Genomic DNA, 17,767 nt, shown 5'->3' with positions numbered 1-17,767 from the left:
CCGGTTATGGAAAATATAGGAGTAACTCTCAAACAATAGGGCACAGAAATTGGTGAGTAAAACCTTATTTTTTTTTTTCTCTGGTGAACAATTCTAAGAGGTTCTCTGTTCACTCATCAGGAAATTTCCGTGGAACGGACTCCCAATGCTTGCTCCCTGAGGTTTTCTACATATTAGTTTTCCCTCTGTCTTATATTATCCTGGATGAAGATATTGTGGTACAAAACTTTCCCTCCCAGCTACAATTGGCATGGAGGAGGAGGAAGAGGACGAGGACAAATATTGTCAGATATTTGAAAGTGACCCTCATACCCTACTTCAGCCCTTTGAGTCTTCTTCAGGCAAAACCTTCACTTGTGTCACACAGTGCCTGCAGGATATGGAGCCCTTCCTCATTCTCACTGTCTTCACTTAGCTGTAAAGTGCAGATCTGGACTCTGGTAACCTAGGGCAGAGATGTCCACAAACTTTCTTGGCAACTAGTCTGATTTGCTCTGCTGCACTGAAAGTTAATTAAAACTGAGAAGTACTTTACACATTAACAGTTCCCAGTTGCAAACCTTTTTTTTTTTTTTTTAAACAGTGTCTCATTTGGTCTCCCAGGCTGGATTGCAGTGCATGGTCATAACTCACTGCAGCCTCCAATTTCTGGGCTCAAGCAATCCTCCCACCTCAGCCTCCTGGGTAACTGGGACTATAAGAGCATGCCACCAAACCCAGCTTATTTATCATGTATATATGTATTTATGTAGGGACAGGATCTTGTTATGCTGCCCAGGCTGGTCTCGAACTCCTGGCCTCAAGTCATCCTCCTGCTGTGGCCTCCCAAGTCACTGGGATAACAGATTGTGAGTCACTGATCCCACCTCCAGTTGTAAGTCTTGCTAACCCAATAAAAATAAAGACATTCTTCTTATTATATTATCATGATCACTACTATCTTATTGTATATCTGCTTATTTGAAATATTGTATTATTTTAAATACTTTATATTGAACATTTTACCAAGAACTATTTAATACTTCTAGCAATCCTAGAAGGCAATACCGCTATTCTACTCATTTTGCCAAAGGGGTAACTACAACTCAGAAATTAAATATGCTCCTTATGGTTGCACAGACAGTAGGAGGCAGCACCAAGATTTGAACCCCAAATTTACATTAGATCCATGCCTTTGTCACCTCTATGGCAACTCCCTACATTGAGCCTATGACTGTATCCTTACTAGACATCATTCTATTTGATTAGCCCTACCCTGTCACAACGTGGAGATGCCTTTGGGTCTTCCATGTTCTGCCCTATGTATTAAGAAGTATCTTCCTCAGCTCCAAGTTTATAGTATGCCACCCTTATAATTTTAAAGACTCTTACATATCCATGGGATCTTTTATCCATATTTAAATGTTTTTCCTATTTTATTAGACATATATATAACAAAGTTCACACATAGTGATTTTAACATCAAAGCTTGTCTTTAATGAGAGATGCTGTCTCTGTGATAACTTTGACATGTCTGTGGTCATTATTAATGCTGTTCACCAATTTTTCCTAGTTCTGCATGCATCTTCTGTGCAGGTCCTTGGATAGCACTATCTGACCCTCCTGTGGTTGAGCATGACTAACCTTGTCCAATGAGCTGTGAGTATAAGTGGTTATGTTACTTTTGGGCTGGAGCCTATAATTACCTACTCGAGACCTTCTAGAGTTCTCTTTCCCTCTACCACAATGGCCAGCAAAGTTCCAGACAGTTAATGCCCCATCCGCCTGGGTCTACGAGTGAGTAGAGCATGGGACAGACCCTCCACCTGACACACGATACATTTATGGCATGAGAGAAATACATCTTGTTTTAAATCACCAAGAAATGGCAATTTGTTACAGTAGCGTAAACTATCCCATCTTGACAGATTGTTCTTGGATAGGTCACTTTATTGCTTTAATTTCATCATCTGATTTAATAAATAAAGGAAAGAAAAAATTAACATTTAGTGAGGATCTCTTAAATGTAAGTTGCTTCATTATATGTAATCTAACTTTGTCTTCTTCTTTTTTTTTTTTTTTGAGTCGGAGTCTCACTCTGTCACCCAGACTGGAGTGCAGTGGCCGCTCCTGGCCACTGCCGCCTCAAGACCTGCTGGTCTCCGGCGATCCTTCCGCCTCAGCCTTCCGAGTAGCCGGAATTACCGGCACACGCTACCACACCCGGCTAATCTTTTGATTTATTGTAAAGATGAGGTCTCACCTGCCCAGGCGGGTCTCGAACCCGTGGGTTCAGGCAAACTTTTTCTTCTTAATTACCATAAAAGTATCATTTCTTGCAAAAATATTCCTAAGTCCAAAGAAATCTCTCAACTCCACTACTATCACAGTAATCCAAGCCACTACTATTTCTTACTAGCTTCTTACCCACCTCTTTTTAAAATTATCCCCTCCTTGATTCCTCTGCTCAAAACCCTTTGAAAACATCTTGCAGTCTGAATCAAACCCAACCTCTTTGTCATAGTCTATAAGAGTTTATAGGAGCCTATACCTGTCAAACACATCAATTTAATCATTCATAGTCTCCTGACCACTCATTAATTCCAATTATCCTAACCATTCTGATGATCTAACACATCAATCTTTTTTTCTGCCTCGGGACCTTTGCACTTGTTATTACTTTTGCTGGGAGTATACTTCTCGTGGGTCTTTTACAACTGACATTAACATTCAGACTTCAGCTTAGGTGACATCTCCTAAGATGTCTTCTTTGACCACCCTTGATAAATAACTATGTATCAATTATTATCTGAAATCATATTATGAATTGATCAGTTTGCTTTTATATTTTCAAAATTCTCTACTGTAGGAAAACCTTCACAAAAGCTGAGACTTTTTCTTGTTTATTCACTGATGTTTCAGACAGCAGGCAAGGCGAGGTGATGTGCATGGCCCCTTCAGGTTTCTGAGACTATTGTTGATGCAATCATAACCAAAAAGTCACACTGATCATATTTTCACAAGAGAGCCCTGAATTTCCAGTGACACAAGATAGCTTGAGAAATCTATTGATCCCCTATTTTGCTGCGCAGATGACAAGGATCCATGGAGATTTTTCCTCCTCCACCCATGACTGTAACTTTAATTTGCATTTCCATCAGATTCCCACAACTTGGCAACAAGCATCACTGGCTTATGATGGGCACCTTATTGGAGTCAAAGTGACATCGTCTGTGTCAGCTCTGCTTTCCCAGCTCCTTCACATTCGGAGAAAATTCCCCCTCCTCCCCTGCCAGCACTCCCAACCTACTGTTCCTATGCAGCCTGACACACACTCAGTGGCGCCCAGGCTGTCAGAGGAGGGGCTTGTGTCTGTTAAAAAGGATCATCAGCGGTCTGCGCAGCCCAACCTTGAGGCTTCCCCCTCTCCCAGCTTTCTTCCTTGAGCCTGTGCTTTTCTGACTTTTTTTTTTCCCCCTGGCTCAGCTTGAAACAGAACCTCATAGCAGGGGAGGCTCAGGGCTTCGATTTTAACATCAGTGATGGAAACACTTGAGAATACATCCTGGAAACACCAGCAGGAAATGGAAGACCCACTGAAGAAATACCTGAACAGCACCGAAGACTACCTGACCTTCCTCTGTGGACCCCGACGCAGCCCCCTCTCCCTCCCCGTGTCTGTGGTGTACGCTCTGATTTTTGTAGTGGGGGTCGTTGGCAACCTCCTGGTGTGCCTGGTGATCCTGCGGCATCAGGCTATGAAGACACCCACTAACTACTACCTCTTCAGCTTAGCTGTTTCCGACCTCCTGGTCCTACTCCTGGGGATGCCCCTGGAAGTCTACGAAATGTGGCACAACTACCCCTTCCCGTTTGGGCCCGTGGGCTGCTACTTCAAGACAGCCCTCTTTGAGACCGTGTGCTGCGCCTCCATCCTCAGTGTCACCACAGTCAGCGTGGAACGATACGTGGCCATCCTGCATCCCTTCCGCGCAAAGCTGGACAGCACCCGGCGACGGGCCCTCCGGATCCTCGCCGCTGTCTGGGGCTTTTCCATCCTCTTCTCTCTGCCCATCACCTGCACCCATGGCATCCAGCTCCGCCACTTCCCCAACGGGTCCGTGGTCCCGGGCTCTGCCATCTGTGTAGTCATCACGCCTATGTGGATCTACAATTTCATCATCCAGGTCACCTCCTTCCTCTTCTACATCCTTCCCATGGCTGTCATCTGTGTCCTCTATTACCTCATGGGCCTCCGGGTGAGTATCCAAGCTGGCTGGCTGGAGCCAGCATCCCTTCTCTTTTCCCTGACTCAAAGTTCAGAGGAAAACTTGAAACTGGAGAAATTCAGAATTCAAAGGGAACACAGAGAAAAATAGAATGAGCTCAGATGGGAAATTGAGAAGTTAAAGGGCTTGCCTCAAATTAGATGCAGAGTAACCACAATTATTTATTATTTCCTTGCTCATCTTCCATTACTCTCCCCTCTATTCTTGTGGTTCTCATAGCTAAGTGTTTCTAAGAATCACTTAGAAAACTCCCTTTGAATACTAATATGGCACTCCTCATCACAGGGAAAATCTGATTCAGTAGGTATGAAATGGAGCCTCATTTTAAATAATCACATCAGTTGGTCACACCTTGAAAGACTCTTCCACACCCTGCTATCTCTTTCCAGCCCTCATCTACTGCCGGCTTTGAAATTTTTCTCTGCATCAACTTGGGCTGAGTATAACACAAACATTCCTGCCTATCTTATAGCTCAAGACAGATACAGTTTTAATGTCAGACCCTTCCTTGTGGTTGTTTTGACCCTTTGGTTGAAATATCAGATTAAAATGCTGGAGTTAAATGGCCATAAAGATGGAAATAATAGAAACTGGGGACACCAAAAAGGATGGAGGTGTGGAGGAGGGAGTTTAAAGTTCTGAAATTACCTGTTGGGTACAGTGTTCACTATTTGGGCAATGGGCCACCTGAGACCCAATCCTCACCACTAAACAAAATGTCTATGTAGCAAATATGCACTCTTACTCCCAGATATAAAATAAAGTAAAATATTTTTTTAAAAAATAGTATACCCTGAGTGAGATCAACTTGGACTCCTCTTGAGCAGGTGAAAATTGAGGGGGAGAGAGGTGAACAGAGCACAAGAGAGAGTAAAAGGTAGTGTAAGTAAGAGATATCTGGGATAAGAGAAGATGGTCAATTATTTTGTACAGAACTAGAAGTTCTTTTCCTCTGTTTATGTGATAAAGTGATTTCTTTGGAGAGGGGCTCTAAATTAGCTGAGAGAAACTAATTTTGATTTGGGTAGCAGTGAGTCTCTATATCCTCTCCCAATACACTCTGCACACAAATCCATGGAGATGAATATTTTTGACTGAGTGGTTTTATACCCATTTAATAAGGAAGCTTGTGTTATAAACAGTTATGAGACCATTTTGACTCCCAGGTTCACAGCTGACATATAATATGCCTTTAGACAAGCCACATATTTTATCTGGAATTAGTTTTTCTAATAAAAAATGAAAAGGTCACAACAGATCACATCTAAGATTCCTTCTAAATCTGTCTATAATTCCTTTTTTTAAAAAAGGGCGGGGGGGAGGGCCTGTGAACTGAAGCAGTGTTTTAAATGAAAAGGGAGCAAAATCACATTCCCACCACATGCTTGGAGATGGCTCTGACACCATATATTATGTGACAACTAATATTCTCCATCTCAGCACATCTTTGGAAAAAATGATTGTCAGCAATGAATGCCCCTTAGGTGGCGTGTATTACCCCTTTTGCATACTTACTGCTCCTAAGGTGAATGTCAAAGTCTAAGTAACAAGAACAAATTCTAAGTTCACAGACATCTAGGCACAAGTCCATATGCAATCAGGCAGAGGGCAGTGCTAGTCTTCTCCTGGAGGCTGGCCCCTGTATTTCCAGAGACATATGGTATTCTAGACTAACTCACAGACATGTCTTAAGAGTGCCCTGTGCATCTTACTGAGAGGAAAGTACTTCTACACAACTCTAAATAAAGTCTTATGAGAAATTTCCACCAAAACGTATTACTTCCATCTGGTCCAATGCCAAACACTCACCTTTCTTGGGTTAGTGTGAGAAAAATAGTTAACTCTGAATAGGAATCACACATATTTTTCCTTTTAACCTATTATATTGGATTTAAGTTTGTTTTATTGTCATGAATCCACAGCTACCTTGAATAAGGAGCTAAGTGAGAGCTCAGACAACATCTTAGAAACCACTTTATGTGTAATATAACATATGACAGCCTTTTCTCAGGAAGAATTTGGTGTTACCCAAGGTACTAGAGGACACCAGGAAAGGATCTATATGCTTAGAAAGTCATTCCCAGAATAACTTTAAAATCCGTACTGAAATTCAGGAAAAGTAGGTCCTAGTCTGTGACATTGACCTCAGAGCCTTTTTGTATGCTATACCTTTTGCCTAAAATGTTCCTACCATCTGCCACCACATTCCGTTTTGCCTTTCTAACTCTTAATCATCCTTCATGTCATACTTCAATCACTTCCTCAGGGAAGCTCTCCCAGATTCCCTAGACACACCAGGTCCGTGTTGTAGGTACTCATGATCCCCAGTGATGTTCCTTCTATAATTCTATACTTGTGGATCCCTTAATTAATTTATTTATCCTTAACTAGACTGTAAACTCAGTGAATGAATGATCTATCACAGAAACAAAGAACAGAGTACCACATGCTCTCACTCATAAGTGAACCCTGAACATTTACCATAATATTATGAGAAAAGGATTGGCAGTGGCAGGATACTGCTGGGATGGGGGGTGGGGGGAACACAACATCAGTAAGGGTACCTGATCTCAAATCAGGCAAAGTGGGGACCAAAGGGAGGCCCAAACTTTACCTATACGATGACCATTTATATACATAGTCCTGAATTGTACCCCACAACTTTAAAAAATTTAAAAAAAAAAATACTTCCCTCATAGCTGAACCTCAGATTCTCTACCATTAAAACAAAAGACTCGGAAACAAGGCCTCAAAGAAACATAACAATGGTTGTTAAGTTACTGACTCTTTTGGAAAGTCTAAAGGTGTGATTGACTCTGGCACCCACTGCCTTCAGAAGATGGCAAACCCAAGGGCTGATGAAATCACAGGAACAGGGAAGGAGCAAGGAAACCACATGTATGTTCAAAGCTCAACATGCAGTCATGCTGCATCATTCCAGGACAGTCTCCACTGAGTTTCCCTCCAGGGCATGAATACTGTGGAGATGGAAAATAGACAATTCTAGGGCAAGGTCCTCCCCATGTGGGAAGAAGTTCTGGTGACAATCTGATTTAGTTCTTGTATCTCCTGCATATGGCACTAATGCTTTAGTTCATGAGGATGGATGCATAAATCGAAGCAGATTCCAGCCATACAAATGCAGGATTGTACTTTTTTTTAGTAAACAGATTGTATTAAAATTGCAGAGATATTTACACAAAATTTAATATTACATTCTCACTCCGTTTTATAAAAATATATTATTATAATCTTGGTATTCTGAAACCGGATCTTCACAAACTATGCAAATGAACAGCTGGTGGAGGGATTTCAATTAGTATAAACCAATGATCAGAATAATATATCCACCTGAATGATAATCAACCTCATGAACCCTCCCTTCACTTTGATCTTACATAGCTGAAGAAGGTAGAGTATAAAGACTTCCTATATAGTAATCACAGTTTTTCACTCTTCTTTTGGCAACCTGAGTTTTAAAATAAAAGTTTGGGGATGGGCATGAATAATGGTTGAATATCTGCTTTGTTAAACATCTGATGGGAAGTGAAATGATTCCAAATAAAACAGTATTTAATATTGGCTAAGCAAACTGCTTTGATTTTGTTCTATTATGTCAAACACTTAAAATTATTTTGGAGTAATGAACAACATGCATATGCAATCAATATTTCACTCTTTTCTAGTTAGTTCATGTCATTATAACCTAAGGAAGCTTTAAAGTCAGCAATGATTCATCCACACATGATTTCCTTTCTAGTGCAAACTATGCTTGTACAGGAAGCCTGTTCACAAAATAAGTTTGTGAACTATTTGCTTGATGTTTTATTTTTAAAAATTATACCTTGGGGTGGAGACATTACTACTGAGAATTGTAAGACCCAACCAAAGAAGTGACTAATGGAGCTCAATATTTTTTTATTGTTCTTAATTAGGGACGGAAATAAAACAACAGAATAACTGTATCTTATAATAATTACAATCTTTTCTAAATGACATGAAACAATTAGAGCCTTTAATGGATTTAATCTAAGATGAGTTAGTAAAGTTTGTAGTTTTACTCACTGATCTAACCTTGAACGTACTTTCTTCTTGGTGCATCTAGCTTCTTCTCTGCATCAGCATAGGCACCCTTTTTAGGTGAGTGCTACCATGAGAAAAGGGATTTCAAGAAGGGACTCAGTACTCCATATAAGTGAGCCCACGAATATAAACAAATTTTTATTCCAATTTTTATTATATTTTTTCAGTAGACTTGAGATAATAATCGGAATCACAATAATAGCAATACTATATAATTTTCTGAGTATCATGTGACAGGCACTTGAGATAAGCACTCCAGCTGCATTATTTAGCTTTACTATTGTATTAAAAATATTTTATCATCTTCAGTTTTCTCCCAACTAATCCTAAATACTGCTTAATGAGCCCCTATTTCTTTTCAAGTTCTAAGTGACTCTAAAATCCCACAGAATATTTCTCTCACTTTATGAAGACACAGGTATATATAGAGAGCACCTATATATCCTCGAGACTGGTGGCCAGGTTTATTAATCATGCACTTGAATATTTTAGGGCCCCTGTGGTCCTGAGCTCTACCTGACTTCAAGGACTGTATAAGTTTGTTAGAGAGATAGGATATAGATTTGTTGAATTTTAGAGGCAATTTTTAATGACCCACTCTTCCAAGTCTTATTTAATTTTGAATACTTTCTCTAAAATACTCCCTCAATATGCCATCTAGCCCAGAAAACTCATTGCTTCTTATAATAATTTGTTCCACTGTAGCACATAATCACACTCTTTTTTTTCTTATCTTGAATTGGAATCTATCTCCCTATAACTCAACAGATTGATCCTAATCTATCTCTGAGATAATATAAAATAAGTTAATTTCTCCTTCCACGTGATGGCCTCAACTAATCAGTTAGGATGTTTCACCATTGCTAATGGGGACAACTTCAACTAAATCTGGCAAAACATGAAGGGGAACATAGGACTAAAAAGCCCAGAATTAGAGCTGGCTCTTAGTGAAGATTAATCCAGTGAAACACCCAATGTCATTAAGGGCCTAGCTTTATTTATGTTTCTTTGCTCTTCTATCTGTGGCGTTGGTTTCAGCCTCACACTACATACTATCCTCTGGTGGCTCCAAGCACTTGCCTCATGGATGGTGGAGAAAAAAATAACTGCTGTAATTCCATGCCTTTTTTGCAGGGAAGGATTCTTCTGGTTATCCCAATAAAAAAGAAATAAAACTTCCATTAGAAATACAAGCAGATATCTGAAATCTTGTTGGAACGAATTATCCTATGTCCATGACTGGAGAATAGGTCAAGCTAACTGGTTTAGTTATTTAGGGACTATGCCTGGACCTGGAGTTGGGTGTCATTTCTATCCAAATTAAAGACTAAGGATGGGAAAGAAGTAGATTCCCTAAGGGAAAGTCAAGGTACTATCAGTAAAAGAAGAGGGAAATACGTGGTGAGGAACCAATGGGCAAAAATATACAAACGGTATACTATGCTCACTTCTAGACATGTGATGGTAGTTTATCATGAGTCTTTCAGGTTTTCTTTATCTGGCTGAACATCCCCCAAAACTAAATATATGTATAAAATGAAGAGAAAAAAATTCCACAAATGAATGAATGATGTAGATACTCAGTGCTAGGGAAGTTCAGAGGAAGGACAGGACAATGGGCTAAAGTAGCCACCAGTCTCCTAGGTGCATGTGGGACATGAACTAACCAAGAAAGATTGTGCCCACAGGCAGTGTTGAGATTTTAAATTTTCAGAGTTTACATCAAGGATGACCACATCTTCCAATTCTGTTGAATATATTTTGACATCTAAACTCAAACACTCTTATCAGTGGTATTAGGAAAACAGCAATTTCAAAATTGTGCTTGTCAAAATGGTACGAGGTAACCCAATGAAATGGGTTGAAAGAGACCATTGTTTAGATAAAGAAATACTATTTCCCTTTTGGTTGGGATGGGGATATGAGATGTTAGTGTGGAAGGTGGGGTGGGGTAAGTGGAAGAATGAGATACTATATCCATGGAACATGTTGAATATTCATAGTGCCCATCAGCGTGTTAAAGACTCTCAGAAGATTCACAATGAAGACTGAATTTTCATGAGGCAGGAATGATACCTGTTTTGTTTTATACCACTTTCCCACCACATAGCAGAGGGATTTTGCTTTAATACATATATGTTCAATAATTATGAATGAGTGCATGAATGAATTGGAAAACCTATTAATTTTTTTTTAACTTCAGAATTTTACATTTTTCATGGAACGCTTATTGATGTGCTACAAAACTAAGGTTTCATAGAGTTGCATACAAAAAATGATTGCACTACAACTTGACCACAATCATTTATCCAGTTAGTTAGGTGACCTGAATCCAATTCCATCTGCAAGTTATGGTTAAACATTTGACATAAATCCTTGCACTTTTCAACATCCCAGTTTTTTGCATTCAAAATGAGTAGAGTTACATTTCTCAGCTCTTAATAGGAAAAAATCATGCTTATCTTTCTTACCATCTCTTTCTGCTTACTTCTCTTTCAGCTGAAGAAAGACAAATCCCTTGAGGCAGATGAAGTGGCTGCAAATATTCAAAGACCCTCCAGAAAATCAGTCACCAGAATGCTGTGTAAGTTCTCCATTTTGTATTTTGTTTTGTTTTGTCTTGTTTGTAAGATAGAAAGTATTGCATTTAGGACTGACAAAGTACTGCTGGGGTCAGGTTCTAGAAATTAGTTCGTGGGTACAATGTATGTTAATCGAGTGACAGATACCCTAAAAGCCCTGGCTTGACCACTATCAATCTATGCAGGTGACCGCCTTGCACATATAGCCCATAAATTTGTACAAAAAATTATCCTGAAATATAATATTTGTGAGGGTAGACTAAGATCAATAAGCAAGGAAGAGAGATGTGTAATGAAGACACCATGTAATGGTATAGACAGATGCTAGGGGAGCTGTTTTCCTTGGTTTACTCAAGCTTGTAGGACCTGTCTTGTTTCATTTTTTGTTTCAACCCTCAAAACAACATGCTACATTGCTGTCATTGCAATACACTCTGCCTGGTGTTTGGTGAATTGCATCCACACTCCGGATCTTTGAGCATCACTTTACCCTCTCTGTAAACTGAGCAGGTGACTTTTCACCTATTTGTGTTATGGGTTTCTTTAAAAATATGATGAAATAAAAATACAATGAAAACTGTAAACTTTTTACCCCAAAAGTGTACAAATACATAATACACAAAACAGTTTACAATGCATTTCAGGAAATCATGAAACCCTTCGTGCTCACACATGGGCTCCACAGGCTCTTGCAATTCCAGATTAAGAACATTTGGCCAAGAGTGCCTCTAAATAGCGATTTTATCTATGACATTTTGTAACTTTTTGTTTCAAACAGTATACTTTTGCATAATAGGATGTTTTAAAAACCCACATATTGAACTGCACTCTCTCAAAAGAATGCTGTAAAAATATATGATCCAGAACTAGCCTATGAGAGTTACTGATAAGGAGAAAATATGTATTTTCCAAATCAAAACCTAAGGTTTGGAAGAAATGAATCTGCAAGGCTAATATGCATCTTGAGGAAAATCTCAAGCATCTTGTGATAGTAAAGATAAGTATTCTACAACTTTAGAAAAGAACAAAAAAGATGTCTATACTCGCAGAGTTTAAATGTCCCTAAAGAGAAACTACGGTAACATCAATCCGTCTTGAGAGCTGAAAATAAGAAACTGGAAGAAATTCTTTGCTTTAGCAATTTATAATATGGTAGATACATCCCCTCACAATCAAAAGACACTTGTAAAGGATTATAATGTTTGTGATTGTGTGATCTTGCTCTCTCTCTCCTCTCTATCCATTACATAATTTTAAATTATTGAACGCAGAGAAACTTCTAATTATTTCTAGGGTAACAAGATGAATTCATACATACGTTATTAATTATTATTAATCTGTTTTTCACAATAAAATGTCTCCAGCACTTTGAAATAAGTTCAATCCTATTTTAAGTATTCTAAAAAGATTTACATTATATGAGAAATCTTGTACAATCATATGGAAAACTGATCCCAGATTTTTTTGGGGGGGGTAGGGCTCAATTTTATTGTATATTTTTCATTTTAAAAATGTGGGGTACAGTTCAGAGGTAGGTACATAAGTGGTCATTGTCCAGGTAAAGTTTGGGCCTTCCTTTGGTCCCCACTTCACCTGGCTTGAGTTCGGTAACCTTATTATTGATGTTACATGTCCCCACCCCTCCCCTGGTAGTGTCCTGCTACTGTCAATCCTTTTCTTATAGTATTATGATAAAATGCTCAGGGTGCACTTATGAATGACTACATGTGGTACTCAGTTCTTTGTTTTTGTGATAGATCACTGAATATGATAGACTCTAATTCTATGCAAGTTGATGTGAAGTCCATAATTTTGTCTTTTTTATGGCTGTATAATATTCCATCTTGTATATGTGCCATATTTTATCCAGTTCACTTTCAATAGACAGCACAGTTGGTTCTATGTTTTTGCTATTGTGACTAATGCTGCAGTAAGCATGGGTGTGCAGATATCTTTTTTATAGAGTGATTTGAGTTCCTCCAGGTATATTCCCAGAAGAGGGATTGCTGGATCGTATGAAAAGTCGATTTTTAGATCTTTTAGGAATCATCACACTATTTTCCACACAGGTTATACTAGATTACACTCTCACCAACAGTGCAGAAGTGTCCCTTTTCCCTACATCCTCTCCAGCATCTGTTGTTTTTTGAGTTATTGATGATGACTGGAGTTAGGTGGTATCTCAGTGTGTTTTTAATTTGCATATCTTTGATGATTAATGAGGCTGAGCATTTTTTCATGTATCTGTCTTTTTTAGAAAACTAATCATATCTTTTGCCCACTTTTTTTTTTTTGCCCACTTTTTAATAGGGCTATTTTTTTTTTTTTTTCCCTTTTGGCACGTTTGAGTTCTTTGTAGATCCTGGATTTGGGCCTTTGTCAGATATGCATATCTCGGATCTTGTACAATTCATTCTTATGTTTTAATCTTCAATACTGAGACTTTTGGGATCGGGTTTGCCTGCAACAGTTATAGCTTAACAAAGAGGGAAGAAAAAAACTGTTAGAAGGAAGGAATGGGTCAAAGTGAACACTGTATAACTACTCTTGCTCTGTCTGCCTTCTGCTCTCTCATTTATCCTCCTTTTTCAGTTGTCTTGGTCTTAGTGTTTGCCATCTGTTGGACTCCATTCCACATTGATCGTCTCTTCTTCAGCTTTGTGGAGGAATGGACAGAATCCCTGGCTGTGGTGTTCAATCTTGTCCATGTGGTATCAGGTAAAAACTTGGCTGGTTTGGTTACATGACCTACTATGATATAATGAAGATACTTCCTTTTTATTTTATTCAAAGATTGACTAGTTATGTTATGGGTCTAATACTAATTTATATGAAAAATACTAATATATAATAATATAATATATATTATATATTATTAATATAATAATTAATTATAATTGTAATATGTTATATATATGTGTGTGTGTGTGTGTGTGTGTGTGTGTGTGTGTGTGTGTGTGTGTGTGTATACCAGATCACTATTTTAGAGGCTACCTTATAGGAAACTTCAACTCTTAAGTGTGATGATTACAGCAGGAAAAATCAAGGAGCGATTCCTTTGGCTGTCCTTCCAATGGCCATGCAATTGAATTGGTTCTTATTTAGTAAACATTTTTTTGTCCCTGAAATCTCATATTGCCTTCAGCAGGTGTCAGATCCCTATGAAAGACAACCCAAAGGTATCCATAGGTCATCAATTTCTGCTTTTTAGGCTACTTTAGCTTTGTTTGTTGAGGATACCATAGAACATGGTAGAAACAGTAGTCAGAAGGTCACTAAATCAGAGGATCTGGATTTGTACCCAAACTTCACCATTAATTTTTCTGAGTGATCTGGACCACATGGATTCCTTCATGCTGAAGTTTCTTCTGTTGTAAATGGTAACGATGCCTGCTGCAGACAAATTATGGATTGATGGTAAGAAGCAAATGAGTAATTTGTATTAAAGAGCTTTTTAAGCTTAAAAAAAGGCTATTTGTCTTTCTATTATCACCATGACCAGGTTGTTAAGTAAATAATTTTCATTGACATTGTATGGTGCAAGAAATGGTTCTACAAGAAGAAATGACTTACCCAAGAGCCCTCAGTTAGCAAATAGTAAAAACAGTCATCTAATTTAAAGTTCAGCATTCTTTCCACTAAAACAGAGCAAAAGATGGTCACTCAGGTCCTTCTTTCTCAGTCATTGCAGTTAGCCTTAGATTCAGACCTCTTCTGTCCCCCTTGCCTCTGCTGGTCACTGGATGAGTCTATGGGTTGTTTAGATTATCAGAGACATCACCAGAAAGAGAAGAAAAGATCAGTTGTTACAAATTAAATTCCAGATGTGCAGAGAGCAAAAACAATAACATCCATTCTGAATATCATGTATATTATCTCTTTTCTGTTACCCCCTTTTTATACTTGGCAGGTCTTTGTATTGACTACCTTCCAATGTGACTTGAAATTCATAGAACATAAGATTTCAGTTAGTATTCATTTTTTGAATGAACTAGGAATACATAGAAATGTACCTCATTACCACTCCTCCATGCTAATTCTGTACACAGTGCACATGGCACTCTGAATGTCCTGAACTATATAAATGAGTACAGCAAGGAACATGTTGGCAACAGAACCTATAACTTGTTTGATATTCTAAGCCATTCTCTGCCTCTCTATTGATGTTATTTCAACTTTATCCTCACCATGATTCAGGAGGTGGGTTATACCTGGAAATTAGTGCTTTCATGTTTAACTATTTACCATTCAGGACCAAATCTCAAAAATATTTATATCTCTTAGCTTATCCTGTAATTAATCTGAGAAAAAATTGGAGTATTTACATAAATTAAAAGTACTACAAGTTCAAATGAGGCTAGACTAGCTGACTGCACCTTTCCAGATGCCTCAAGGCAACTCTTTTAAGATTTCCAAATTATGGCTTTAATAACAACATGATCTTGTTAAGAGACCATCTTCGTGTTCTATATATTGCAAACTATATAAAGTTTAAACCCTAAAGAAAAATGCCCCCAACTTGTCTTTTTATATTCGAAGTTATAGTATTTCCATTCATAGGACCATACACTTATCAAACTGGTTGATTAGACAGTTCTGTACATTATTTCTGCACAATATAACAATTCCTGTCTCTGGGCATTAGTGTGTGTTCTGCCTTCTACCTGCAACACCCTCTCCTATCTTCCTCAACTATCTCCACCCACTTCTAGGTCTGGCTAAAGTCCAATCACCCCCCCCCCACAAACCTTACATGACCATCATGGTCCTTAAGTTTATGCCATTATGTGAATTGCTATAGCATAACTGTGGGTCTCTCATATTTTTTTCTTAATGGATACTGCATGGTATTATTGTATTGTTGATTACTGAATTTGGCCATAAATTTTGCCTCTACAATACCACTCCAAAACCTTGGAGAACAAAGTCTAAATTCACTACCTTCCAACGTGTCTTGAAATTCATGGAACATAAAAAGAGTTCAATTGGTATTCATTTTTTGAATGAACTAGGAGTACGTAGAAATGTTCCTCTTCACTATTCCTGCATGCTCATTCTGTACACAGTACATATGGCATTCTGAATGTCCTGAACTATACAAATGAGGACAGCAAGGAACATGTTGGCAACAGAACCTATAACTTATTTGATATTCTAAGCCATTCTGAGCCTCTCTATTGATGGTATCTCAACTTTATCCTCACCATGATTCAGGAGGTGAGTTAGGCTGAAATTTCCATTCCCATTTTACTAAGAAAAAAAATGGAAGTGCCAGCATTTTTATAAGGTCACAGGATAAGCCAGGGCCAAGATCAGAAACTAGGTTATCTCATTCCCAAACTTAGGTTCATTTGGGGCCTTGAGAAAATACAACAGAATTTGGCAATAAAGGAAGAGTATGTACCAAAAGGAAAACGACAAACTGCAAATAATTTTTGGAGAAAATAAATGGTAAAATACAGTTATTCAATAATGTGGAAGAGCTATCAAGGGAAAAGAATAGGTAGGAAAGGCACATTGGGAACATTTCTTTGAAGAGATATTTAGCATTATAAGGAATCCCTGCAGGAACAAGTCTTGACTTATTTACCATTTCCTCCCTTACTTGGAGTTTCAAATTATAGATTTAGTAAAATTCCAATGACATAAAACATCTCTTTTTCCTCTGATATTTAGGCATCTCCCATTAATGCTATGAGAGCTTGTTCTTTAATTAAACAAGTAAGGATCAAAGGAAGTTGCCGAACATCTCAGAGAGATCCCATGTCAGCCTAAATTTTTCCAAGCCTCTTTAATCTTCTTGTGTTTGATTCCTAAATGCACAGGTGGAAGATCTGTTTTGAGCATTTTGTATTCTCAGTTAGAATCTTGTATATATTATCACTTCCAAAAAAGCAATCATAAGATTCTAGGCCTTTGTAAATATATATGCTTCTCCCTTCATGCCTCTCAATTTCTTCTCAGCACATCTTTCTTAATCCCCCCCATTTCAGGAGTCTTCTTTTACCTGAGCTCAGCTGTCAATCCCATTATCTACAACCTACTGTCTCGCCGCTTCCGGGCAGCATTTAGGAATGTAAGCTCTTCCTTCTGCAAAAAGTGGCACTCCCAGCAACACGCACAGGGGTCACTTACCCAGCGGAACCTCTTCCTGACAGAATGCCACCTTGTGGACCTGACAGAAGATGCAGGTCCCCAGTTCCTGTGTCAGTCATCCACCGGCAACTCTCACCTCTCCACAGCCCTCTGCACTGCACAGGTACCATGAAGGAACTATCAAAAGTGTCATTCTCAGAAGGCCTGGATTCTTTCAGAGTTGACGTTCCTCTATGCCTCAGAATTGCAGGGAGGGACACTTCATAATCTATGCTTTCTCATGTGATGCTAGGGAGGTAAAATGACGCTTATAGCCTGTGTATCCATTTCTAGTTTTGTTTTTAATAAACATGAAAACTAAGACTTAGATCTGAGTCAAAAACTCAGAACTATCTGATTTTTAGTTATCTTTCCACTAGCCTAAATGTCTCATGTCCCTTCACTAGTTCATGAAGAGAACATGACCCAAAAAGCAGGGCACCTGTAATTTCCACTATAGGAAATGGTTTGTCCTGAGTATCATCTATCTACATTGTGAGTCGGGCTGTCACTCCAGCCAGTGACGCCTGTGAGCCACTGAAGGGAGACATGTTAGGTGCTGTTGTACTTTATATGATTCAAGAAGCCCACATCAGTTCTCCACAAAAATACACAGGCACATCTTGTTTTATTGTGCTTCACAGATATTGTATTTATTTAAAAATGAAGGTTTGTGGCAACCCTGCATGGGGCAAGTCT

General features: G+C 38.6%; 1 protein-coding gene across 1 annotated transcript; it reads left to right on the top strand.

The window, feature by feature from the left end:
* The first annotated feature begins 3,521 nt into the window (after positions 1–3,521).
* NMUR2 (neuromedin U receptor 2) lies at positions 3,522–17,214 on the top strand. The gene is made up of 4 exons (XM_008056583.1): positions 3,522–4,238; positions 10,851–10,935; positions 13,526–13,651; positions 16,927–17,214. Exons 1-4 carry the CDS (start codon positions 3,522–3,524, stop codon positions 17,199–17,201), a joined length of 1,203 nt encoding a protein of 400 aa, XP_008054774.1. The 3' UTR covers positions 17,202–17,214.
* The last annotated feature ends 553 nt before the right edge of the window (positions 17,215–17,767 follow it).

The sequence above is a fragment of the Carlito syrichta genome, unplaced genomic scaffold, assembly GCF_000164805.1.
Source record: "Carlito syrichta isolate Samal-C Ts95f unplaced genomic scaffold, Tarsius_syrichta-2.0.1 Scaffold302405, whole genome shotgun sequence".
In the NCBI taxonomy this organism is placed as follows: Eukaryota; Metazoa; Chordata; class Mammalia; order Primates; family Tarsiidae; genus Carlito; species Carlito syrichta.
This window is presented reverse-complemented; position numbering and strand designations above follow the sequence as displayed.